The following is a 24,105-nucleotide window of genomic DNA, read 5'->3' as shown; positions in this document are numbered from 1 at the left end:
GCGCTGTGGGGGGGGGGGGTCCTCTCCTGAGGGTGCGCGGCACTGTGTGGGGGGGTCCTCTCCTGAGGGTGCGCGGCGCTGTGAGGGGGGGGGTCTCTCCCGAGGGTGCGCGGCGCTGTGAGGGGGGGTCTCTCCCGAGGGTGCGCGGCGCTGTGAGGGGGGGTCTCTCCCGAGGGTGCGCGGCGCTGTGAGGGGGGGTCTCTCCCGAGGGTGCGCGGCGCTGTGAGGGGGGGTCTCTCCCGAGGGTGCACGGAGCTGTGAGGGGGGGGTCTCTCCCGAGGGTGCGCGGAGCTGTGAGGGGGGGGTCTCTCCCGAGGGTGCGCGGAGCTGTGAGGGGGGGGGGGTCTCTCCCGAGGGTGCACGGAGCTGTGAGGGGGGGGGGTCTCTCCCGAGGGTGCACGGAGCTGTGAGGGGGGGTTCCCGAGGGTGCGCGGCGTTGTGAGGGGGGGTCTCTCCCGAGGATGCGCGGCGCTGTGAGGGGGGGGTCTCTCCCGAGGGTGTGCGGCGCTGTGAGGGTGGGTCGGTCCCGAGGGTGCGCGGCACTGTGAAGGGGGGTTTCTCCCGAGGGTGCGTGGCGCTGTGAGGGGGGTCGGTCCCGAGGGTGCGCGGCACTGTGAGGGGGGGTCGGTCCCGAGGGTGCGCGGCGCTGTGAGGGGGGGTCCCTCCCGGGGGTTGGGGGGGGGGCGGTGGTGAGCTGTGGTATTGTTGGGGGGGGGCGGTCCCGGGGGTGAGCAGTGCTGTGGTGGGGGTTGCGGGTCTCGGGCGTGAGCTGTGTGCTGTGGTTGGGCGGTCCTGGGGGTGGGCCGTGTTGTGAGTAGGGGGGGCTCGGATGTGCAGCTTTTAGTGATGAGATGTTAAGCTGAGAAACTGTCTGTTCTGATGTGAATGTGAAGGATCACCGGCCAGTATTTGGAAGAGGAGCCGGGAGCAGGTTCTCCCCGGTGTCCTGTCCCCAGAAAGCATCCCACAACCCAACATCATTAAAAACTTATCCCCGTCATTATCACAATGATGTTTGTGGGAGCTTGCTGTGTGCAAAATGGCCGCTGTGTGTCCTATGTTACAACTGGGGCGACACTTCAATAAGTGCTTCATTGACTGTGAAGCTGTTTGTGATGTTCTGTGGTTGTGAATGTTGCAACAGAAATATAAACCTTTGTTTCTGGGCCCTAAGCTCTGGAATTCATTCCCTAACCCTCCCTCTGTGTCTGTCCCTCTCTGTGTCTGTCCCTCTCTGTGTCTGTCCCTCTCTGTGTCTGTCCCTCTCTGTGTCTGTCCCTCTCTGTGTCTGTCCCTCTCTGTGTCTGTCCCTCTCTGTGTCTGTCTGGCCGTCCTCTCACTCTCTCTCTGTGTCTGTCTGTCCCCCTCTCTCTTTCTCTCTGTGTCTGTCTGTCCCCCTCTCTCTTTCTCTCTGTGTCTGTCTGTCCCCCTCTCTCTTTCTCTCTGTGTCTGTCTGTCCCCCTCTCTCTTTCTCTCTGTGTCTGTCTGTCCCCCTCTCTCTTTCTCTCTGTGTCTGTCTGTCCCCCTCTCTCTTTCTCTCTGTGTCTGTCTGTCCCCCTCTCTCTTTCTCTCTGTGTCTGTCTGTCCCCCTCTCTCTTTCTCTCTGTGTCTCTGTCCCCCTCTCTCTTTCTCTCTGTGTCTGTCTGTCCCCCTCTCTCTTTCTCTCTGTGTCTGTCTGTCCCCCTCTCTCTTTCTCTCTGTGTCTGTCTGTCCCCCTCTCTCTTTCTCTCTGTGTCTGTCTGTCCCCCTCTCTCTTTCTCTCTGTGTCTGTCTGTCCCCCTCTCTCTTTCTCTCTGTGTCTGTCTGTCCCCCTCTCTCTTTCTCTCTGTGTCTGTCTGTCCCCCTCTCTCTTTCTCTCTGTGTCTGTCTGTCCCCCTCTCTCTTTCTCTCTGTGTCTGTCTGTCCCCCTCTCTCTTTCTCTCTGTGTCTGTCTGTCCCCCTCTCTCTTTCTCTCTGTGTCTGTCTGTCCCCCTCTCTCTTTCTCTCTGTGTCTGTCTGTCCCCCTCTCTCTTTCTCTCTGTGTCTGTCTGTCCCCCCTCTCTCTTTCTCTCTGTGTCTGTCTGTCCCCCTCTCTCTTTCTCTCTGTGTCTGTCTGTCCCCCTCTCTCTTTCTCTCTGTGTCTGTCTGTCCCCCTCTCTCTTTCTCTCTGTGTCTGTCTGTCCCCCTCTCTCTTTCTCTCTGTGTCTGTCTGTCCCCCTCTCTCTTTCTCTCTGTGTCTGTCTGTCCCCCTCTCTCTTTCTCTCTGTGTCTGTCTGTCCACCTCTCTCTTTCTCTCTGTGTCTGTCTGTCCCCCTCTCTCTTTCTCTCTGTGTCTGTCTGTCCCCCTCTCTCTTTCTCTCTGTGTCTGTCTGTCCCCCTCTCTCTTTCTCTCTGTGTCTGTCTGTCCCCCTCTCTCTTTCTCTCTGTGTCTGTCTGTCCCCCTCTCTCTTTCTCTGTGTCTGTCTGTCCCCCCTCTCTCTCTCTCTGTCTGTCCCCCCTCTCTCTCTCTCTGTCTGTCCCCCCTCTCTCTCTCTCTGTCTGTCCCCCCTCTCTCTCTCTCTGTCTGTCCCCCCTCTCTCTCTCTCTGTCTGTCCCCCCCTCTCTCTCTCTCTGTCTGTCCCCCCTCTCTCTCTCTCTGTCTGTCCCCCCTCTCTCTCTCTCTGTCTGTCCCCCCTCTCTCTCTCTCTGTCTGTCCCCCCTCTCTCTCTCTCTGTCTGTCCCCCCTCTCTCTCTCTCTGTCTGTCCCCCCTCTCTCTCTCTCTGTCTGTCCCCCCTCTCTCTCTCTGTCTGTCCCCCCTCTCTCTCTCTCTGTCTGTCCCCCCTCTCTCTCTCTCTGTCTGTCCCCCCTCTCTCTCTCTCTGTCTGTCCCCCCTCTCTCTCTCTCTGTCTGTCCCCCCCTCTCTCTCTCTCTCTGTCTGTCCCCCCCTCTCTCTCTCTCTGTCTGTCCCCCCCTCTCTCTCTCTCTCTGTCTGTCCCCCCTCTCTCTCTCTCTCTGTCTGTCCCCCCCCTCTCTCTCTCTCTGTCTGTCCCCTCTCTCTCTCTGTCTGTCCCCTCTCTCTCTCTGTCTGTCCCCTCTCTCTCTCTGTCTGTCCCCTCTCTCTCTCTGTCTGTCCCCTCTCTCTCTCTGTCTGTCCCCTCTCTCTCTCTGTCTGTCCCCTCTCTCTCTCTGTCTGTCCCCTCTCTCTCTCTGTCTGTCCCCTCTCTCTCTCTGTCTGTCCCCTCTCTCTCTCTGTCTGTCCCCTCTCTCTCTCTGTCTGTCCCCTCTCTCTCTCTGTCTGTCCCCTCTCTCTCTCTGTCTGTCCCCTCTCTCTCTCTGTCTGTCCCCTCTCTCTCTCTCTCTCTCTCTCTGTCTGTCCCCTCTCTCTCTCTGTCTGTCCCCCCTCTCTCTCTCTCTCTCTCTCTGTCTGTCCCCCCTCTCTCTCTCTCTCTGTCTGTCCCCCCTCTCTCTCTCTCTCTCTCTCTCTCTCTCTCTGTCTGCCCCCCCCCTCTCTCTCTCTGTCTGCCCCCCCCCTCTCTCTCTCTGTCTGCCCCCCCCCTCTCTCTCTCTGTCTGTCCCCCCCCTCTCTCTCTCTGTCTGTCCCCCCCCTCTCTCTCTCTGTCTGTCCCCCCCCCTCTCTCTCTCTCTGTCTGTCCCCCCCCCTCTCTCTCTCTGTCTGTCCCCCCTCTCTCTCTCTCTCTCTCTCTCTCTCTGTCTGTCCCCTCTCTCTCTCTCTCTCTGTCTGTCCACTCTCTCTCTCTCTCTCTGTCTGTCCACTCTCTCTCTCTCTCTCTGTCTGTCCCCCCTCTCTCTCTCTCTGTCTGTCCCCCCTCTCTCTCTCTCTGTCTGTCCCCCCTCTCTCTCTCTCTGTCTGTCCCCCCTCTCTCTCTCTCTGTCTGTCCCCCCTCTCTCTCTCTCTGTCTGTCCCCCCTCTCTCTCTCTCTGTCTGTCCCCCCTCTCTCTCTCTCTGTCTGTCCCCCCTCTCTCTCTCTCTGTCTGTCCCCCCTCTCTCTTTCTCTGTCTGTCCCCCCTCTCTCTCTCTCTGTCTGTCCCCCCTCTCTCTCTCTCTGTCTGTCCCCCCTCTCTCTCTCTCTGTCTGTCCCCCCTCTCTCTCTCTCTGTCTGTCCCCCCTCTCTCTCTCTCTGTCTGTCCCCCCTCTCTCTCTCTCTGTCTGTCCCCCCTCTCTCTCTCTCTGTCTGTCCCCCCTCTCTCTCTCTCTGTCTGTCCCCCCTCTCTCTCTCTCTGTCTGTCCCCCCTCTCTCTCTCTCTGTCTGTCCCCCCTCTCTCTCTCTGTCTGTCCCCCCTCTCTCTCTCTCTCTCTCTGTCTGTCCCCCCTCTCTCTCTCTCTCTCTCTGTCTGTCCCCCCTCTCTCTCTCTCTCTCTCTCTGTCTGTCCCCCCTCTCTCTCTCTCTGTCTGTCCCCCCTCTCTCTCTCTCTCTGTCTGTCCCCCCTCTCTCTCTCTCTCTCTCTGTCTGTCCCCCCTCTCTCTCTCTCTCTCTCTCTGTCTGTCCCCCCTCTCTCTCTCTCTGTCTGTCCCCCCTCTCTCTCTCTCTCTGTCTGTCCCCCTCTCTCTCTCTCTGTCTGTCCCCCTCTCTCTCTCTCTGTCTGTCCCCCTCTCTCTCTCTCTGTCTGTCCCCCTCTCTCTCTCTCTCTGTCTGTCCCCCTCTCTCTCTCTCTGTCTGTCCCCCTCTCTCTCTCTCTGTCTGTCCCCCTCTCTCTCTCTCTGTCTGTCCCCCTCTCTCTCTCTCTGTCTGTCCCCCTCTCTCTCTCTCTGTCTGTCCCCCTCTCTCTCTCTCTGTCTGTCCCCCTCTCTCTCTCTCTGTCTGTCCCCCTCTCTCTCTCTCTGTCTGTCCCCCTCTCTCTCTCTCTGTCTGTCCCCCTCTCTCTCTCTCTGTCTGTCCCCCTCTCTCTCTCTCTGTCTGTCCCCCTCTCTCTCTCTCTGTCTGTCCCCCTCTCTCTCTCTCTGTCTGTCCCCCTCTCTCTCTCTCTGTCTGTCCCCCTCTCTCTCTCTCTGTCTGTCCCCCTCTCTCTCTCTCTGTCTGTCCCCCTCTCTCTCTCTCTGTCTGTCCCCCTCTCTCTCTCTCTGTCTGTCCCCCTCTCTCTCTCTCTGTCTGTCCCCCTCTCTCTCTCTCTCTCTGTCTGTCCCCCTCTCTCTCTCTCTCTCTGTCTGTCCCCCTCTCTCTCTCTCTCTCTGTCTGTCCCCCTCTCTCTCTCTCTCTCTGTCTGTCCCCCTCTCTCTCTCTCTCTCTGTCTGTCCCCCTCTCTCTCTCTCTCTCTGTCTGTCCCCCTCTCTCTCTCTCTCTCTGTCTGTCCCCCTCTCTCTCTCTCTCTCTGTCTGTCCCCCTCTCTCTCTCTCTCTCTGTCTGTCCCCCTCTCTCTCTCTCTGTCTGTCCCCCTCTCTCTCTCTCTCTGTCTGTCCCCCTCTCTCTCTCTCTCTGTCTGTCCCCCTCTCTCTCTCTCTCTGTCTGTCCCCCTCTCTCTCTCTCTGTCTGTCCCCCTCTCTCTCTCTCTCTGTCTGTCCCCCTCTCTCTCTCTCTGTCTGTCCCCCTCTCTCTCTCTCTGTCTGTCCCCCTCTCTCTCTCTCTGTCTGTCCCCCTCTCTCTCTCTCTGTCTGTCCCCCTCTCTCTCTCTCTGTCTGTCCCCCTCTCTCTCTCTGTCTGTCCCCCTCTCTCTCTCTGTCTGTCCCCCTCTCTCTCTCTGTCTGTCCCCCTCTCTCTCTCTGTCTGTCCCCCTCTCTCTCTCTCTGTCTGTCCCCCTCTCTCTCTCTCTGTCTGTCCCCCTCTCTCTCTCTCTGTCTGTCCCCCCTCTCTCTCTCTCTCTCTGTCTGTCCCCCCTCTCTCTCTCTCTCTCTCTGTCTGTCCCCCCTCTCTCTCTCTCTCTCTCTGTCTGTCCCCCCTCTCTCTCTCTCTCTCTGTCTGTCCCCCCTTTCTCTCTCTCTCTCTGTCTGTCCCCCCTCTCTCTCTCTCTCTCTGTCTGTCCCCCCTCTCTCTCTCTCTCTCTGTCTGTCCCCCCTCTCTCTCTCTCTCTCTGTCTGTCCCCCCCTCTCTCTCTCTCTCTCTGTCTGTCCCCCCCCTCTCTCTCTCTGTCTGTCCCCCCCCTCTCTCTCTCTGTCTGTCCCCCCCCTCTCTCTCTCTGTCTGTCCCCCCCCCCTCTCTCTCTCTGTCTGTCCCCCCCCCTCTCTCTCTCTGTCTGTCCCCCCTCTCTCTCTCTCTGTCTGTCCCCCCTCTCTCTCTCTGTCTGTCCCCCCTCTCTCTCTCTGTCTGTCCCCCCTCTCTGTCTGTCCCCCCTCTCTCTCTCTGTCTGTCCCCCCTCTCTCTCTCTCTGTCTGTCCCCCCTCTCTCTCTCTCTCTGTCTGTCCCCCCTCTCTCTCTCTCTCTCTCTGTCTGTCCCCCCCCTCTCTCTCTCTCTCTCTGTCTGTCCCCCCCCTCTCTCTCTCTCTCTCTGTCTGTCCCCCCCCCTCTCTCTCTCTCTCTGTCTGTCCCCCCCTCTCTCTCTCTGTCTGTCCCCCCCCCTCTCTCTCTCTGTCTGTCCCCCCCCTCTCTCTCTCTCTCTCGGTCTGTCACCCCCCCTCTCTCTCTCTCTCTGTCTGTCAGCCCCCTCTCTCTCTCTCTCTGTCTGTCCCCCCTCTCTCTCTCTCTCTGTCTGTCCCCCCTCTCTCTCTCTCTCTGTCTGTCCTCCCTCTCTCTCTCTCTCTGTCTGTCCCCCCTCTCTCTCTCTCTCTGTCTGTCCCCCCTCTCTCTCTCTCTCTGTCTGTCCCCCCTCTCTCTCTCTCTCTGTCTGTCCCCCCTCTCTCTCTCTCTCTGTCTGTCCCCCCCTCTCTCTCTCTCTCTGTCTGTCCCCCCTCTCTCTCTCTCTCTGTCTGTCCCCCCTCTCTCTCTCTCTCTGTCTGTCCCCCCTCTCTCTCTCTCTCTGTCTGTCCCCCCTCTCTCTCTCTCTCTGTCTGTCCCCCCTCTCTCTCTCTGTCTGTCCCCTCTCTCTCTCTCTCTCTGTCTGTCCCCTCTCTCTCTCTCTCTCTCTGTCTGTCCCCCCTCTCTCTCTCTGTCTGTCCCCCCTCTCTCCCTCTGTCTGTCCCCCCTCTCTCTCTCTCTCTCTCTCTGTCTGTCCCCCCTCTCTCTCTCTCTCTGTCTGTCCCCCCTCTCTCTCTCTCTCTCTCTCTCTGTCTGTCCCCCCTCTCTCTCTCTCTGTCTGTCCCCCCTCTCTCTCTCTCTCTCTCTCTCTGTCTGTCCCCCCTCTCTCTCTCTCTCTGTCTGTCCCCCCTCTCTCTCTCTCTCTCTCTCTCTCTCTCTGTCTGTCCCCTCTCTCTCTCTCTCTCTGTCTGTCCCCCTCTCTCTCTCTGTCTGTCCCCTCTCTCTCTCTCTCTCTGTCTGTCCCCCCTCTCTCTCTCTCTCTGTCTGTCCCCCCTCTCTCTCTCTCTCTGTCTGTCCCCCTCTCTCTCTCTGTCTGTCCCCTCTCTCTCTCTCTCTCTGTCTGTCCCCCCTCTCTCTCTCTCTGTCTGTCCCCCCTCTCTCTCTCTCTGTCTGTCCCCCCTCTCTCTCTCTGTCTGTCCCCCCTCTCTCTCTCTGTCTGTCCCCCCTCTCTCTCTCTGTCTGTCCCCCCTCTCTCTCTCTGTCTGTCCCCCCTCTCTCTCTCTGTCTGTCCCCCCTCTCTCTCTCTGTCTGTCCCCCCTCTCTCTCTCTCTCTGTCCCCCCTCTCTCTCTCTCTCTGTCCCCCCTCTCTCTCTCTCTCTGTCCCCCCTCTCTCTCTCTCTCTGTCCCCCCTCTCTCTCTCTCTCTGTCCCCCCTCTCTCTCTCTCTCTGTCCCCCCTCTCTCTCTCTCTGTGTCCCCCCTCTCTCTCTCTCTCTGTCCCCCCTCTCTCTCTCTCTCTGTCCCCCCTCTCTCTCTCTCTCTGTCCCCCCTCTCTCTCTCTCTCTGTCCCCCCTCTCTCTCTCTCTCTGTCCCCCCCTCTCTCTCTCTCTCTGTCCCCCCTCTCTCTCTCTCTCTGTCCCCCCTCTCTCTCTCTCTCTGTCCCCCCCCTCTCTCTCTCTCTCTGTCTGTCCCCCCCTCTCTCTCTCTCTCTGTCCCCCCCCTCTCTCTCTCTCTGTCTGTCCCCCCTCTCTCTCTCTCTCTGTCTGTCCCCCCCTCTCTCTCTCTCTGTCTGTCCCCCCTCTCTCTCTCTCTGTCTGTCCCCCCTCTCTCTCTCTCTCTGTCTGTCCCCCCCTCTCTCTCTCTCTGTCTGTCCCCCCTCTCTCTCTCTCTCTGTCTGTCCCCCCTCTCTCTCTCTCTCTCTCTGTCACCCCCTCTCTCTCTCTGTCTGTCACCCCCTCTCTCTCTCTCTCTGTCTGTCCCCCCTCTCTCTCTCTCTCTGTCTGTCCCCCCTCTCTCTCTCTCTCTCTGTCTGTCCCCCCTCTCTCTCTCTCTCTCTGTCTGTCCCCCCTCTCTCTCTCTCTCTCTGTCTGTCCCCCCTCTCTCTCTCTCTCTCTGTCTGTCCCCCCTCTCTCTCTCTCTCTGTCTGTCCCCCCTCTCTCTCTCTCTCTGTCTGTCCCCCCTCTCTCTCTCTCTCTGTCTGTCCCCCCTCTCTCTCTCTCTCTGTCTGTCCCCCCTCTCTCTCTCTCTCTCTGTCTGTCCCCCCTCTCTCTCTCTCTCTCTGTCTGTCCCCCCCTCTCTCTCTCTCTCTGTCTGTCCCCCCTCTCTCTCTCTCTGTCTGTCCCCCCTCTCTCTCTCTCTCTGTCTGTCCCCCCTCTCTCTCTCTCTCTGTCTGTCCCCCCTCTCTCTCTCTCTCTGTCTGTCCCCCCTCTCTCTCTCTCTCTGTCTGTCCCCCCTCTCTCTCTCTCTCTGTCTGTCCCCCCTCTCTCTCTCTCTCTGTCTGTCCCCCCCTCTCTCTCTCTCTGTCTGTCCCCCCCCTCTCTCTCTCTCTGTCTGTCCCCCCTCTCTCTCTCTCTCTCTCTCTGTCTGTCCCCCCCTCTCTCTCTCTCTCTCTGTCCCCCCTCTCTCTCTCTCTCTCTCTCTGTCTGTCCCCCCTCTCTCTCTCTCTCTCTCTCTCTGTCTGTCCCCCCTCTCTCTCTCTCTCTCTCTCTCTGTCTGTCCCCCCTCTCTCTCTCTCTCTCTCTCTGTCTGTCCCCCCTCTCTCTCTCTCTCTCTCTGTCTGTCCCCCCTCTCTCTCTCTCTCTGTCTGTCCCCCCTCTCTCTCTCTCTCTCTCACTGTCTGTCCCCCCCCTCTCTCTCTCTCTCTCTCTGTCTGTCCCCCCACTCTCTCTCTCTCTCTCTCTCTGTCTGTCCCCCCACTCTCTCTCTCTCTCTCTCTGTCTGTCACCCCCTCTCTCTCTCTCTCTCTCTGTCTGTCCCCCCTCTCTCTCTCTCTCCTCCTTTAAGCCACTTCTTAAAACCTCCCTCTGTGACCGAACCTCTGGTCACCAGTCCCTGATATCTCCTTATGTGTCTCGGGGTCAAATTTTGTTTGATAATCATTCTTTGGGAATTGTCTTGGGATGCTTACTACATTTAAGGTGCTAAATAAATGCAAGATGTTGTTATAAGTCTACTGCCTACTCCTTATCGATAAGGGGGTAATCTTTCCACTCATGTTAATTGTGTTTTAATTTCTTTCTCTCTCTCATTCACAGAACTTTTCCCAATTCAAATGGAAGGGGTGAAACTCATAGTAAACAAAGGTCTCAGCAATCACTTCCAGGTCAGTCTACATCGTGTGCATCGCTGTGTTTATAATAGAAAGAAAACAGTCTGGCTGTAACCACGTGCTTAATCTATGGAGCAGGTTTCTGAAGGCACATGGTGGCCATAGATCATACTCATAGAATCAAACGGCACCGAAGGAGGCCATTCAGCCCATCGTGCCTTTGCCGGCTCTTTGAAAGATTTGACCCAGTTAGTCCCGCTCTTTTCCCCCTGCTCTTTCCCCCATATCCCTGCAAATTTTTCCACTTCAAGTATTTATCCAATTCCCCCCACCTTTTGAAAGTTCCTATTGAATCTGCTTCCACCGCTCTTTCAGGCAGCGCCTTCCAGATCACAACAACTCGCTGTGTCAAAATAAAATTCTCCTCATCTCCCCCTCTGGGTCTTTTCCCGATTCCCTTCAATCTGAGTCCCTCTGGTTACCGACCCTTCTGCCGCTGGAAACGGTGTCTCCTTATTGACTCTATCCAAACCCCTCATGATTTTGAACATCTCGATTCAATCTCCCCCTTAACCTTCTCTGCTCCAAGGAGAACAATCCCAGCATCTCCAGTCTCTCCACATGAGGGAAGACCCTCATCTCTGGGACCATTCGAGTAAATCTCCCCCACACCCTCCGCAAGGTCTCGACTTCCTTTCTAAAGTGTGGGGCCCAGAATTGGACACAATCCTCCAGCTGAGACCTAAACAGCATTTTATAAATGTTTCCAATAACTTCCTTAATTCATTCAAATGAAGAATAAGATAAGCTTTTCCAAAAGGGTATTTTGGATTTTAGATGCTCCAAACTAGAGTGATTTAAATTCCTGTGTGTATCTTTCCAACATGGAAAGCATCCTTAAACAAGTACCTGCAATTATATAGGAAAATTTGAAAACCTCACAACCTCCCAAATGCATCACCATTTGATGTATGTGGTTATTGTTGTTGCGGGGGGGGGGGCCCAGCAGCTAATCTGTTCACAACAAGCTTCTACAAACAACAATAAGATAATCAGTATATCTGATGTTGGTTGAGGTGTCAATATTGGCCAGGACACCGGAAAGCACTTCCCTGCTTCCTTCAAAATGGAGGCCATGGGGCTGTTTAAGCACAGCCCAAGAGGTGACACAGGACCTGGGTTTAATGGATCATCCAAAACACAGCACCTCTGACAGTGCTGCCTCGACGCCGACCCCTGGGCAGTGCGCTGCTCCCTTGGCGCCGATCCTTGCTCGTTACTGATCCTGCGACACTGCAGCACTCCCTCAGTACCGTACTTGGAGTTTACTCTGGGATTCTTGACTTGAGGGGGTCTTGAATCCATGACTCAAGAGTTTAGACTGGAAATTACTGAGCCATGTCTATAAATAGACCTCCTAATGCAGCCAACTCTCCTCAGCACACAAAGACCATGTTGTGCAAAAAAATGATGCCTTTTACCTGGTGTTACCTGCATTCTATCTCCTTCACTTCACTTGAAATCAAAATATCCCTCTCTCTCTCCCGCCACAGGTCAATCACACAGTTTCCCTCAGCACATTAGCAGAATCCAGCTATCACTTCGGGGCAACGTATGTTGGCACAAAGCAGCTCAGCCCCACTGAGGTAAGAGCGGCTCTCACTCAACACAGAGTAACAGGGAGTCAGTCAGCAGGTTCCATATCAGAGCCCAGTCAATGAGCCAGAGTGTATTATATGTGGAATGACAGATACCCAGGAGGGAGTTACGGACTGGAATCTAATCAAGGGGCTCGGATGGTTTACGTACAGAACAACGGGTACCTGGGCGTGAGTTACAGATTGGAATCTAATTGAGGGTTTCAGGCAGTTTATATACAGAATAACGGATATCTGGGAGTGAGTTACAAACTGGAATCTAATTGAGGGGTTCAGGGTAGTTTATACATTGAATAACAGATACCCAGGGGTGAGTTACAGACTGGAGTCTATTCGAGGGCTTCAGGGGGTTTATATATAGAATAACAGATACCTGGGAGTGAGTTACAGACTGGAATCTAATCGAGGGCTTCGGGGGGTTTATATATAGAATAACAGTTACCCAGCAGTGAGTTACAGACTGGAATCTGATCGAGGGGTTTGGGGTGGTTTATATATAGAATAACTGATACCCGGGAGTGAGTTACAGGTTGGAATCTAATTGAGGATTCGGGTGGTTTACATATATATAGAATATCAGATACCCGGGAGCGAGTTACAGACTAGAATCTAACCGAGGGTTCAGGTGGCTTATATATAGAATAACAGATACCCAGGAGTGAGTTACAGACTGGAATCTAATCGAGGGGTTCGGGTGATTTATACATAGCATAACGGATACCAGGGAGTGAGTTACAGACTGGAATCTAATCGAGGGGTTCAGGGTGGTTTATATATAGAATAACAAATATCCGGCAGTGAGTTACAGACTGGAATGTAATCAAGGGGTTCGGGGTGGTTTATATACAGAATAACAGATAACCGAGAGTGAGTTACAGACTGGAATCTAATAGAGGGGTTCGGGGTGGTTTATATATAGAATAACAGATACCCGGGAGTGAGTTACAGACTGGAATCTAATTGAGGGGTTCGGGGTGGTTTAGATATAGAATAACAGATACCCGGGAGTGAGTTACAGACTGGAATCTAATCGAGGGGTTCGGGGGAGTGAGCTGCTATAAGGGACACTTTTTTTTTTGCAGGCATTCCCAGTGTTAGTAGGAGACATGGATAACACAGGCAGCCTGAACGCACAGCTCATTCACCAATTAACGAACAGATTGCGGTCAAAAATGGTGTTACAGGTGAGTGCATTGAGCCTGCCTGCCAGCAGATCCCATATGCGTGTAGGAGTTCTGATCATGATGTTAGGCTGGCCCAGTCAGATTGAGGTCTTCCCCTGTCACTGCTGCAGTCTCGGCTTTGCTGCTGGTGGGCAGGTATTTGCTGAAAGTCAGCAGAGTGCGGCCAGAAGCAACATCAAGTTCGAATCCTTTGTGGGCAGGATGGAGCAGTGGATGAGATCTCTTATCTGTATCTAACCCCATGCTGTACCTGTCCTGGGAGTGTTTGATGGGGACAGTGGAGAGGGAGCTTTACTCTGTATCTAACCCCGTGCTGTACCTGTCCTGGGAGTGTTTGATGGGGACAGTGGAGAGGGAGCTTTACTCTGTATCTAACCCCGTGCTGTACCTGTCCTGGGAATGTTTGATGGGGACAGTGTAGAGGGAGCTTTACTCTATCTAACCCCGTGCTGTACCTGTCCTGGGAGTGTTTGATGGGGACAGTGGAGAGGGAGCTTTATTCTGTATCTAACCCCGTGCTTTACCTGCCCTGGGAGTGTTTGATGGGGACAGTGTAGAGGGAGCTTTACTCCGTATCTAACCCCGTGCTGTACCTGTCCTGGGAGTGTTTGATGGGGACAGTGTAGAGGAAGCTTTACTCTGTATCTAACCCTGTGCTGTACCTGCCCTGGGAGTGTTTGATGGGGACAGTGTAGAGGGAGCTTTACTCTGTATCTAACCCCGTGCTGTACCTGTCCCTTCTCTCCCAGACGCAACAATCGAAATTTATAAACTGGCAGGTGGATTCGGAGTATCGGGGTGAGGACTTCACAGCGACACTGACATTGGGAAACCCTGATATTCTCCTTGGATCAGGTAAGAAAGCATTCCCATTTCTGCACCTTTTAGCACCTCCTGAGACCCCAAGTCTCTTCACAGAGGAGCAGGAGGAGGCCATTTAGCCCCTCGAGCCTGCTCCGCCATTCAATAAGATCACGGCTGATCTCCTTGTGTTTCGATTTCCATATTCCAATCTAACCCCGATAACCTTTGACTCCCTTGCCGAACAAGAATCTATCTCTCTCCGCCTTAAGAATATTCCGTGACCCCCACCTCCACCACCTCCTGAGGCCGAGAGTTCCAAAGCCACACAACCCTCTGAGAGAAAAAAATATCTCTTCATCTCTGTCCTGAAAGGGCGACCCCTAATTTTAAACCAGTGCCCCCCTAGTTCTGGACTCACCCACAAGAGGAAACATCCTTTCCACATCCACCTTGTCAAGGCCGTTCAGGATCTTGTACCCTTCAATCAAATCAGCCCTCACTCTTCTAAACTCCAGTGGAAACAAGCCCAGTCTGTCCAGCCTTTCCTCAAGAGACAACCTACTCATTCCAGGTATCAATCTAGTAAACACTAAGATAAAAGCAAAATACTGCAGATGCTGGAAATCTTGCCATTTTAACACTCCACCCTGTTCTCATGCCCACATGTCTGTCCTTGGCCTGCTGCATTGTTCCAGTGAAGCTCAACGCAAACTGGAGGAACAGCACCTCATCTTCCAACTAGGCACTTTACAGCCTTCCGGACTGAATATTGAATTCAACAACTTTAGATCATGAGCTCTCTCCTCCATCCCCAACCCCTTTCCGATCCCCCTTTTTCCAATAATTTATGTTTTTTAAATATATTTTTCTTTTTCCACCTATTTCCATTATTTTTAAATGTATTTCCATCCATTGTTTTATCCCTACCTTTTAGCCTATTTCGCTCCCTTCTCCCCACCCCACCCCCACTAGGGCTATCTGTACCTTGCTCGTCCTGCTTTCCACCCTTAATTAGCACGTCCTTTAGATAATATCACCACCTTCAACACCCCTTTGTCCATTTGTCTATGACATCTTTGGCAATCTCTCCTTTTGCCTCCACCTATCACTGGCCCCCTATCCAGCTCTACCTGTCCCACCCCCCTCAAACAGCTTATATTTCACCACATTTCTATATTCCCTCAGTTCTGATGAAGGGTCATATGGACTCGAAACGTTAACTGTGTTCCTCTCCGCTGTCACATGCTGTCAGACCTGCTGAGTTTTTCCAGCTGTTTTTATTTTTGTACCAATCTAATAAACCTCCTTTGAACCGTCTCCAATGCATCTACATCCTTCCTTAAATAAGGAGACCAAAACTTCACTCAGTATTCGAGATGCATCTCAACAATGCCCTGTATAACTGAAGCGTTACATCCTTACTTTTATGTTCAATCCCTCTCGTAATAAAGGATAACATTCCATTAGCCTTCCTAATTGCTTGCTGTACCTGAATACTAACTTTTTGTGACTCATGCACTAGAACACCCAGATCCCTCTGCACCTCAGAATTCTGCAGCCTTTCTCCATTTAAGTAATACTCTGCTTTTTTTATTCTTACCGCCAAAGTGAACAACTTCACATTTTCCCACGTTATAGTCCCATTACACAGGAACAGGAGGAGGCCATTCTGCCCCTCGAGCCTGTTACACTGGAGCAGGAGGAGGCCATTCAGCTTCTTGAGCCTGTTGCACCATTCAGCCAGATTATCTGAACTCCCTCCATCCGTCTGGATTTCGTAATCCTGAATCCCCTCACCCGTTAAAAATCCATCACTCTCAGTTTTGATATTTTCAGTTGACCCATCCCAGCTTCGACAGCTTTGTTTGGGGGGTGGGAGGGGAGAGTTCCAGGTTCCCCTCCTCTTTGTGCTTCCTGACATCACCCCCTGAACGGCCTGAATAGAGTTTTAAGGCTCTGCCCCCTTGTTCTGAAGCGCTTCTTGACACTTAGACCCTGTTCTCGTGAGGGAGATGTGTCGCTGCCATTTGGCGCACAGCAAGATCCCACGAGCTGTGATGGGGTGAATGGAGCTGCAGCCTGTCTGGCTGAGGGAAGATGCTCGTGACCTTCAAGGGTATCGTCCTGTGCTCCCTCCATTGTCGATCTTTTTGTTCAGGGATAAACTTTGGCCCAGGACACCTTTGGCAACCACTGGTTGCTGTGACAATGCAAGTTTTGCTTTTACATTAGCTCCAGGTGCAGCAAGACTCAAAACCTCAGTGTCAAAACACTCACGTTCATGTTCAAATTCCTGCATGGTCTCTGCTTTCACAGTAACCAATAGCAACAATGAAATCACTTCCTCCTCCCAGATCTCTGCGCTCCTCCAATTCCGGCCTCTAGACCATCCCCCGATTCCCATCGCTCCACCATTGGCGACCATGCCTTCAGCTGCCTGGGGGCCCCGAGCTCTGGAATCCCCTCCCTAAACCTCTCCGACTCTCTCCCTCCTCCATTAAGATGCCCTTTAAAACCGATCTCTCTGACTGACTTTTTGGTCACTTGTCCCTAGTTTCTCCTCCTGTGGCTCGGGGTCAAATTTATTTGATAATTGCTCCTGTCAGACGTCTTGGGGATGTTTTATAATGTTAAAGGTGCTATATAAATGCAAGTTGTTTCTATACTAAGGGAGAGTTAGTTAATCTCCCTTACTGACATTCAGTAACTGTCTCACCTTCAATATTGCCAGTGCCATCAGTGACACAATGATCCTCATCTGTATTGTACCCTAGTGTTATACAGTGACAGACACGTCCCCACCAGTACTTTTCCCCTGTGTTATACAGTGACAGACCCGTCCCCGCCAGTACTTTTCCCCAGTGTTATACAATGACAGACCTGTCCCCACCAGTACTGTACCCCAGGGTTATACAGTTACAGACCTGTCCCCACCAGTACTGTACCCCAGGGTTATACAGTTACAGACCTGTCCCCACCAGTACTGTACCCCAGGGTTATACAGTGACAGACCTGTCCCCACCAGTACTGTACCCCAGTGTTATACAGTGACAGACCTGTCTCCACCAGTACTGTACCCCAGGGTTATACAGTTACAGACCTGTCCCCACCAGTACTGTACCCCAAGGTTATACAGTGACAGACCTGTCCCCACCAGTACTGTATCCCAGTGTTATACAGTGACAGACCTGTCCCCACCAGTACTGTACCCCAGTGTTATACAGTGACAGACCTGTCCCCACCAGTACTGTACCCCAGTGTTATACAGTGACAGACCTGTCCCCAACAGTACTGTACCCCAGTGTTATACATTGACAGCAAAAACAAAAACAGAATTACCTGGAAAAGTTCTGTCGAAGGGTCATGAGGACTCGAAACGTCAACTCTTTTCTTCTCTGTCGATGCTGCCAGACCTGCTGAGTTTTTCCAGGTAATTCTGTTTTTGTTTTTGTTTTGGATTTCCAGCATCCGCAGTTATTTTGTTTTTACACATTGACAGAACTGTCCCCACCAGTACTGTACCCCAGTGTTATACAATGACACACCCAGCCCACCAGAACTGTATCCCAGTGTTATACAGTGACAGACCCGTCCCCACCAGTACTGTACCCGTATTATACAGTGACAGAGCTGTCCCCACCTGTACTGTACCCCAGTATTATACAGTGACAGACCTGTCCCCACCAGTACTGTACCCAGTGTTATACAGTGACAGACCCATCCCCACCGGCACTGCACCCCAATGTTATACAGTGACAGACCCGTCCCTTCCAGTACTGTACCCCAGTGTTATACAGTGACAGACCCGTCCCTTCCAGTGCTGTACCCCAGTGTTATACAGTGACAGACCTTTCCCCACCAGTACTGTACCCCAGTGTTATACAGTGACAGACACATCCCCACCAGTACTGTACCCGTGTTATACAGTGACAGACCTTTCCCCACCAGTACTGTACCCCAGTGTTATACAGTGACAGACATGTCCCCACCAGTACTGTACCCGTGTTATACAGTGACAGACCTTTCCCCATCAGTACTGTACCCTAGTGTTATACAGTGACAGACCTTTCCCCATCAGTACTGTACCCTAGTGTTATACAGTGACAGACCTGTCCCCACCAGTACTGTACCCGTGTTATACAGTGACAGACCTGTCCCCACCAGTACTGTACCCCAGTGTTATACAGTGACAGACCGGTCCCCACCCGTACTGTACCCCAGTGTTATACAGTGACAGACCTGTCCCCACCAGAACTGTACCCCAATGTTATACAGTGACAGACCTGTCCCCACCAGTACTGTACCCCAGTGTTATACAGTGACAGACCGGTCCCCACCCGTACTGTACCCCAGTGTTATACAGTGACAGACCTGTCCCCACCAGAACTGTACCCCAATGTTATACAGTGACAGACCTGTCCCCACCAGAACTGTACCCCAATGTTATACAGTGACAGACCTGTCCCCACCAGTACTGTACCCCAGTGTTATACAGTGACAGACCGGTCCCCACCCGTACTGTACCCCAGTGTTATACAGTGACAGACCTGTCCCCACCAGAACTGTACCCCAATGTTATACAGTGACAGACCTGTCCCCACCAGTACTGTACCCCAGTGTTCTACAGTGACAGAACTGTCCCCACCAGTACTGTACCCCAGTGTTATACAGTGACAGACCCGTCCCCACCAGTACTGCACCCCAGTGTCATAGTGACAGACCCGTCCCCACCAGTACTGCACCCCAGTGTCATAGTGACAGACCCGTCCCCACCAGTACTGTACCCCAGTGTTATACAGTGACAGACCTGTCCCCACCAGTATTGTACCCCAGTATTATACAGTGACAGACCTGTACCCCAGTGTTATACAGTGACAGACCTGTCCCCACCAGTACTGTACCCGTGTTATACAGGGACAGACCCGTCCCCACCAGTACTGTACCCCAGTGTTATACAGTGACAGACCTGTCCCCACCAGTACTGTACCTCAGTGTTATACAGTGACAGACGTGTCCCCACCAGTACTGTACCCCAGTGTTATACAGTGACAGACCTGTCCCCACCAGTACTGTATCGCAGTGTTATACAGTGACAGACCCATCCCCACCAGTATTGTACCCCAGTGTTATACAGTGACAGACCCGTCCCCAACAGTACTGTACCCCAGTATTATACAGTGACAGCCGTCCCAACCAGTACTGTACCCCAGTATTATACAGTGACAGACCTGTCCCCATCAGTAAGGTACCCCAGTGTTATACAGTGACAGACCTGTCCCCACCAGTACTGTATCCCAGTGTTATACAGTGACAGACCTGTCCCCACCAGTACTGTATCCCAGTGTTATACAGTGACAGACCTGTCCCCACCAGTACTGTACCCAGCGTTATACAGTGACAGACCCGTCCCTTCCAGTACTGTACCCCAGTGTTATACAGTGACAGACCAGTCCCTTCCAGTACTGTACCCCAGTGTTATACAGTGACAGATCCGTCCCCTGCAGTACTGTACCCCAGCGTTATACAGTGACAGACCAGTCCCCACCAGTACTGTACCCCAGTGTTACACAGTGATTAATCTGTACCCACCAGTACTGTATCCCAGTGTTATACAGTGACAGACCCTTCCCCACCAGTACTGTACCCCAGTGTTATACAGTGACAGACCCTTCCCCACCAGTACTGTACCCCAGTGTTATACAGTGACAGACCTGTCCCCACCAGTACTGTACCCCAGTGTTATACAGTGACAGACCCTTCCCCACCAGTACTGTACCCCAGTGTTATACAGTGACAGACCCTTCCCCACCAGTACTGTACCCCAGTGTTATACAGTGACAGACCCTTCCCCACCAGTACTGTACCCCAGTGTTATACAGTGACAGACCCTTCCCCACCAGTACTGTACCCCAGTGTTATACAGTGACAGACCCTTCCCCACCAGTACTGTACCCCAGTGTTATACAGTGACAGACGTTTCCCCACCAGTACTTTATCACAGTGTTATACAGTGTCAGACCTGTCCCCACCAGTACTGTACCCCAGTGTTATACAGTGACAGACCTGTCCCCACCAGTACTGTACCCCAGTGTTATACAAAGACAGACCCCTCCACACCAGTACTGTACCCCAGTTTTTGCGTGGATTGTGAGCCTTTCCCACGTTGGTTTTGCAGGTATCGTCGTGGCTCACTATTTGCAGAGTATCACGACCAACCTGGCTATGGGAGGAGAGCTCGTCTATCACCGCCGGCCGGGGGAGGAAGGTGCAGTGATGTCTGTAGCCGGCAGGTATACAGGTAAATCAGCCAGGTGTGCCAGCCCCCTTGTCAGGGCTATGTCTGTGCGTACTTTTCTATATCACAAGCATAAATACGTCGCCGGCCGTGTATTGGAGGTTATACGGATTTTCACTGAATTAGGTGCTCACAAACGATACTGTGTTGGTGCGGAGGGGGCTATTGGCATTCCCCAGAATAATCTAGGGGCTTGAAAGGGTTAAATTACGAGGACTGGTTGCACAGACTGGGCTTGCATCTCAGAGTAATGGGCGATCTAATTGATGTCCTGAATGATGATTAAAGGATTCCGCAGGGTCGACGCAGAGAAGATATTTCCTCTGGAGGGAATGAGTCCAGAACAAGGGGGCAGAACCTTAAAATGCAAAGGGAGTGATGTCAGGAAGCACTTCTTCTTCACACAAAGGGGAGTGGAAATCTGGAACTCTCTTTCCTCCTAACACTCCTCCACCCCCCCCCCCCCCCCCCCCCCCTCCCCAACGCCGCCCAAAACTTTTGAGACTGGAGATTGCTGGCTTTTTGTTGGGTTAAGGGTTTTGGAACCCAGCCAGATAGATGGGAGATGAGATGCAGGTCAGCTGGGGTCAAATGGAAAGGGAGAACGGACTGCTGCCGCAGTTCCTGTTTGAGCCACCAGATGGTGGTGTCGCTCCATTCTGTGCCCCTCTACCATGGAGCTGATTTCCAAGTAGTTCTGGCTCCTGACTTTCTCCCCCCCCCCACCCCCACTGGATTGGTGGCTGTGGGTTGGTGGGTGGGTGGGAGAGTGTTTGGTTTCGAGATCATCTCCTCTCCAAACAGGATGGTCTGTACAGGACAGCCATTGAAGCCCAGGTTGGGAAGAGTGGGAATTTCTTTCTCGAGAGCTGAGCTAATGATACTCGCTCTGCAAGTGCTCTGCCTCGAGTACTCAATGTACAGCACGAGGGGCCACTATCGGTTTCCAGCAAATGAACCCCCACCCCCGTGGGTGGAGAGGGGGGAGGGCGTGTGAGGGGATGATAAAGTGGGCCCCAACTCAGCTGGAACTCTACGTAATTCATCCATTACAGAGTCATTTTGTGCTTTTGTTACATCACCATTTGCATTTATATAGCGCATTTAACATAGTAAAACATCCTATGGAGCATGATGGGAACGTTCGTTTGACCCTGAGCCACATACGGAGATGTTCGGACCAGGTGACCACAAGCTCAGTCAAAGGGGGAGGGTTTCAAGGAGCGTCTTAATGGAGGAGAGAGAGGGATGGGGTGGGAGGACGGAGAGGTTTAAGGAGGGAATTCCAGAGCTCAGGGCCCCCCAGGCAGCTGAAGGCATGGCCGCCAATGGTGGAGCGAAGGGAGTCGGGGGATGGTCAAGAGGCCGGAATTGGAGGAGCGTAGAGATCTCGGAGGGTTGTAGGGGCTGGAGGAGGTTACAGAGATAGGGAAGGTTGTAGGGGCTGGAGGAGGTTAGAGATAGGGAGGGTTGTAGGGGCTGGAGGAGGTTACAGAGATAGGGAGGGTTGTAGGGGCTGGAGGAGATTACAGAGATAGGGAGGGTTGTAGGGGCTGGAGGAGGTTACAGAGATAGGGAGGGTTGTAGGGGCTGGAGGAGATTACAGAGATAGGGAGGGTTGTAGGGGCTGGAGGAGTTTAGAGATAAGGAGAGTTGTAGGGGGCTGGGCGAGGTTACAGAGATAGGGTTGTAAGGGCTGGATGAGGTTACAGAGATCTCGGAGGGTTGTAGGGTCTGGAGGAGGCTACAGAGATAGGGAGGTTGTAAGGGCTGGAGGAGGATGGAGGAGGTTACACAGATAGGGAGGGTTGTAGAGGCAGGAGGAGGTTAGAGATAGGGAGTGCTGTAGGGGCAGGAGGAGGCTACAGAGATAGGGAGGGATGTAGGGGCTGGAGGAGGCTACAGAGATAGGGAGGGATGTAGGGGCTGGAGGAATTTACAGAGATAGGGAGGGATGTAGGGGCTGGAGGAATTTACAGAGATAGGGAGGGTTGTAGGGACAGGAGAAGGTTACAGAGATAGGGAGGGTTGTAGGGGCTGGAGGAGGTAACAGATAGGGAGGGTTGTAGGGGCTGGCGGAGGATGGAGGAGGTTACACAGATAGGGAGGGTTGTAGGGGCTGGAGGAGTTTACAGAGATAGGGAGGTTGTAGGGGCTGGAGGAGTTTACAGAGATAGTGAGGGTTGTAGGGGCTGGAGGAGTTTACAGAGATAGGGCGGGTTGTAGGGGCAGGAGGAGGTTACAGAGATAGGGAGGGTTGTAGGGGCAGTAGGAGGTTACAGAGATAGGGAGGGTTGTAGGGGCAGTAGGAGGTTACAGAGATAGGGAGGGTTGTAGGGGCAGTAGGAGGTTACAGAGATAGGGAGGGTTGTAGGGGCTGGAGGAGTTTACAGAGATAGGGAGGGTTGTAGGGGCTGGAGGAGTTTACAGAGATAGGGAGGGTTATAGGGGCTGGAGGAGTTTACAGAGATAGGGAGGGTTGTAGGGGCTGGAGGTAACACAGTCTGGTAGACTGGCTCAGGGTGTGTTGCTGTAGGTCAGGTCCAGAGGTAACAAGGGCAGGAATGAGGATTTCAGTTGTACACGAGCTGAGCCGGGGGTGTTGTGGCCTATGGAGTTGGAAATGAGCTATCTCCGTGACAGTGGATCCGGTGTGGAGTTGCTGTAGCTTGTAGGTGGGCTTGTCATCACTGCAGGATCTGATCACTCTCTTCTCTACCTTCCACCCCCCCTAACAGGGAGTAATTGGATTGGGACACTGACACTAAGTCAGGCCGGAGCACATGCTACGTACTACCACAAAGCCAACGACCAGGTAGGAATAGTTTGAATAAATCTTGCTATCTGATGGATGGGCAGCCTCCATTTTCCTGTGCCCATCACTCCCTCCCATCCTTTCCCTGTCTGTCTCAGTTCCTACACCCTTCTCTCTTCCCTCCACTTCCTCTCTCTCTCTCTCTCCCTGAGTCACATTCTTTCTCTTTATCTCCCTCCCTCTCATTCCCTAGACCTGTCTCCCTCTCTCCCTTCCCCCTTGTCTGTCTGTCTGTCTCTCTCTCTGCCCCCCTTCCTCCCCCTCTCTGATTCATTCCCTACACCCATGGCTCTCTCCCCCTCCCCATCTCTCCTCTCTCCTTCTCCACGGTCGGTGTGTCTCCCCCTCTCCCTGCCTGTGTCTCTGTCCACCTCCCTGTCTCTCTCCTCCTCCTCCCCACCTCTCCTCTCCCTCCTTCCCTCCCTGCCATCTGTCTCTCTCTCTCTCTCTCTGTGTCTCTCTCTCTCTCTGCCTCTCTCCCTCCCTCTCTGCCTGCCTGTCTCTCCCTCTCCGCCCTCTCTGGCTCTCCTCCTCTCAACCTCACCGCCCCCCCTCTCTAACTCGATATCTTTCTCTCAGTTACAAGTGGGTGTGGAGCTGGAAGCCAGTTTCCGGATGCAGGACACCAATGTGACATTTGGTTATCAGCTGGACCTCCCCAAAGCAAACCTCCTGTTCAAAGGTCAGTATCTTTATTTGCTCAACTCTCCTCCTGCCTTGCCCCAAGGCCAGGCCCCTGGGGAGTGGGCAGGTCACGTCGCTGGGCTGTGCTGCAGGTGGCTGGGTTGCTGAGATTACACTCCACATCAGGGGGTGGAAAACCTGGAAGATTCCCATCAGCCCAGTTCTAGGTTGAACAGGGGTTTCAATCTGTGTGGGTGAAATCAGCCCCCAGCAGAAGCGCTCCCACCTGCCTTGGAGCTTTCCCCTGTGCTCTCTGCTACTCAGAGGGCGTTGGATCCCACTCAGTATGAGGTTTGTGTCCAATTCTGGGCCCCACACTTTAGGGAGGAAGTCGAGGCCTTGGGGAGGGTTGGGGGGGGGGCAGATTTACTCGAATGGTCCCAGGGATGAGGGTCTTCCCTCATGTGGAGAGCCTGGAGACGCTGGGATTGTTCTCCTTGGAGCAGAGAAGGTTAAGGGGGAGATTGAATCGAGATGTTCAGAATCATGAGGGGTTACGAAAGGATAAATAAGGAGAAACTGTTTCCAGTGACAGGAGGGTCGGTAACCAGAGGGACTCAGATTGAAGAGAATCGGGAAAAGAACCAGAGGGGGAGATGAGGAGAATTTTATTTTGACACAGCGAGTTGTTGTGATCTGGAAGGCGCTGCCTGAAAGGGCGGTGGAAGCAGATTCAATAGGAACTTTCAAAAGGAGGAATTGGATAAATATCTGAAGGGAGAAAAATATGCTTTGCAGGGGGAGGAAGAGCAGGGGGGAGAGTGGGGACTACTTCTTGAGGGAGAGGGGGGTGCACTTGTGTGAATTGTGTATTTACACCGTTGCAAGGAAGGTCTCCCCGGGTGGTCCTGGGGCCAATATTTGCCCATCAGTCAGCATCACTAAAAAGACAGATGATCTGCTTCTTATCGCTTTGCTGTTTGTGGGATCTTGCTGTGTACAGATTGGCTTGTGTGTTCCCTGCACCTCAGCAGCAGCTACACTTAAAGCGCTCCATTGGCTGTAAAGCATTTGGGACACCCTGTGTTCCCAAACGTCCCTACACAGATGCAGGGGTTTCTTTCTTGGCCGGCCCAGGGTGTGATGGGACATTGAG

The 24,105-nt window shown here is 53.5% G+C and overlaps 1 protein-coding gene across 1 annotated transcript in view; it reads left to right on the top strand.

The window, feature by feature from the left end:
• Nucleotides 1-24,105, top strand: part of LOC121271081 (mitochondrial import receptor subunit TOM40 homolog) — a 29,880-nt gene that overhangs the window by 4,754 nt on the left and 1,021 nt on the right. The window contains exons 2-8 of the mRNA XM_041176818.1: nucleotides 9,556-9,623; nucleotides 11,123-11,215; nucleotides 12,310-12,411; nucleotides 13,161-13,266; nucleotides 19,391-19,513; nucleotides 22,249-22,325; nucleotides 22,905-23,007. Of these exons, the coding sequence (XP_041032752.1) occupies nucleotides 9,556-9,623; nucleotides 11,123-11,215; nucleotides 12,310-12,411; nucleotides 13,161-13,266; nucleotides 19,391-19,513; nucleotides 22,249-22,325; nucleotides 22,905-23,007 (672 nt within the window). The remainder of the gene's footprint in view (nucleotides 1-9,555; nucleotides 9,624-11,122; nucleotides 11,216-12,309; nucleotides 12,412-13,160; nucleotides 13,267-19,390; nucleotides 19,514-22,248; nucleotides 22,326-22,904; nucleotides 23,008-24,105) is intronic.

The sequence above is a fragment of the Carcharodon carcharias genome, chromosome 29 (genome assembly GCF_017639515.1).
Source record: "Carcharodon carcharias isolate sCarCar2 chromosome 29, sCarCar2.pri, whole genome shotgun sequence".
Lineage (NCBI taxonomy): Eukaryota > Metazoa > Chordata > Chondrichthyes > Lamniformes > Lamnidae > Carcharodon > Carcharodon carcharias.
Note: the sequence above shows the minus strand (reverse complement) of the source record. Positions and strands in the feature narration are given on the sequence as shown.